The sequence below is a fragment of the Etheostoma spectabile genome, chromosome 14, assembly GCF_008692095.1.
Source record: "Etheostoma spectabile isolate EspeVRDwgs_2016 chromosome 14, UIUC_Espe_1.0, whole genome shotgun sequence".
NCBI lineage: Eukaryota > Metazoa > Chordata > Actinopteri > Perciformes > Percidae > Etheostoma > Etheostoma spectabile.
Window position 1 is genome coordinate 7,657,921 of NC_045746.1, and position 1,487 is coordinate 7,659,407.

General features: G+C 39.7%; 1 protein-coding gene across 4 annotated transcripts in view; it reads right to left on the minus strand.

Moving 5' to 3' along the window:
- si:dkey-81h8.1 (uncharacterized) overlaps positions 1-1,487 on the minus strand; it is a 20,170-nt gene that overhangs the window by 6,367 nt on the left and 12,316 nt on the right. For 3 of the 4 annotated variants that reach the window (XM_032536262.1, XM_032536260.1, XM_032536259.1), the window contains exons 6-7: positions 394-441; positions 108-221 (exon numbers count right to left, since the gene is read on the minus strand). In XM_032536262.1, the coding sequence (XP_032392153.1) occupies positions 108-221; positions 394-441 (162 nt within the window). The remainder of the gene's footprint in view (positions 1-107; positions 222-393; positions 442-1,487) is intronic. The other variant, XM_032536261.1, reaches the window with a different exon arrangement.

Below are 1,487 nucleotides of genomic sequence, written 5' to 3' on the forward strand. Positions count from 1 at the left end.
AAACAAGAACCTTCTTGCTGTGAGGCAGAAGTGCTAACCACTTAGCCACCGTGCTTATCACTTTAGTCTTGCATTATTTCGGTACTTTTTTTCTCCTCAGCGCTCACCTGGGTTCCACCTGCAGCTAGGACACTGAGTCCAAACAGCATGGCGGTGATGCAGATCAACAGCTCCAGCACCAGAAAGATCACCAGCGTCCCTAGGATCCCGTCAATCAACAGCTGTAGCCAGTGAAATCCAAGAGCAGAAAACGTGAGAAAACAGCAATAATATGTCAATTAAAAAGTGTAAAAAGACATCTTGTCTATCATTTCAAAACATTTCTGTCTCCTACATGCACTCTACAAAACAAGACAACATAGTATTGTGTTGTAACAGTAGTCAAACACTTACTTTACACTTTTGCTCGATCAGCCCGGTGCATTTCCTGAAACAATGTTGCTGCAGTGGACAGTAAAGACAAAGAAACAGGGAGTCTGCTTTTTCACAACATGTAGTGTCAATTGTGACTTCATGTAATGTTTTTTTTTTTTTTTTTTTTTTTACAGTTTATGGATTCTACTTAGGGATCAGTGATTAGGTAGATAAGGGACTCTGTGGATGATACATAGCCTGCCTCTATTGCATAAAAATAATCTGCATTTCTTAGCTCGCCTCATTAATAATAATTCAGATTTTTTTCTAGAACTACTTTGTACTGCTATATCTGTGGTCAGAGATCTACCGTAAAAAAAAAAAAAAAAACGGAAATTATTCCTTCAAGTCCATATGTAAATCATTCTTTCTTTGTAAATCTGTGTCCATATTCATAAACTACCATATCTATCACTAGGAGTCCTCATGTCTCTCAAAGTTCCTCCTTGAAGAATAAACTTGGTGTGTAATATTGCTGATGCTTACAATCCTCTGCTTTACTGTTTTTTTTATGTACCATCTTAACATGTGTGTTAATGCTTCTGGGTAAATGTAATCTGCAAGGCTGAACAGCCATGTGCCTGTCCTCCTAGTTTGCCCGTTTCAGTATTTTTTTCAAATGCATCTAGACTTCCCCCGGTAATCCTGTGTTTTAACATCACAATGCTATGAATTGTGGCTAATTCCCTCAGGCAAAGTCTGCAGAGATGCAAAACATTTCGACAGTGGGACAGGCCAAGGCCCCCGTGGAGTTTGCAGGAAAGGGCCTCAAAGTTGGTAAAGTCGTGAATGGGGATGTAAATTAGGATTGAGCCTCTAGTCATGGAGCCATGAGCTACCTGCCACTTCCACCACCAAGTGAAAGAAATATATAGGCTACACATGTGCAAGGCCCAATTTAAATGTAAATGCAAATCAGCTGCATGTATTTATTCATTGTATTCTATATTTCAGTTAGGCAGCTGATTCATTCACGTTGACGACGAGTAACATCCAATCATGCAGGTGTACAGAATGGCCATTATAAGCTGACCCACTATTACTTTGCTGATATCTTCATGCCAACACTCCCC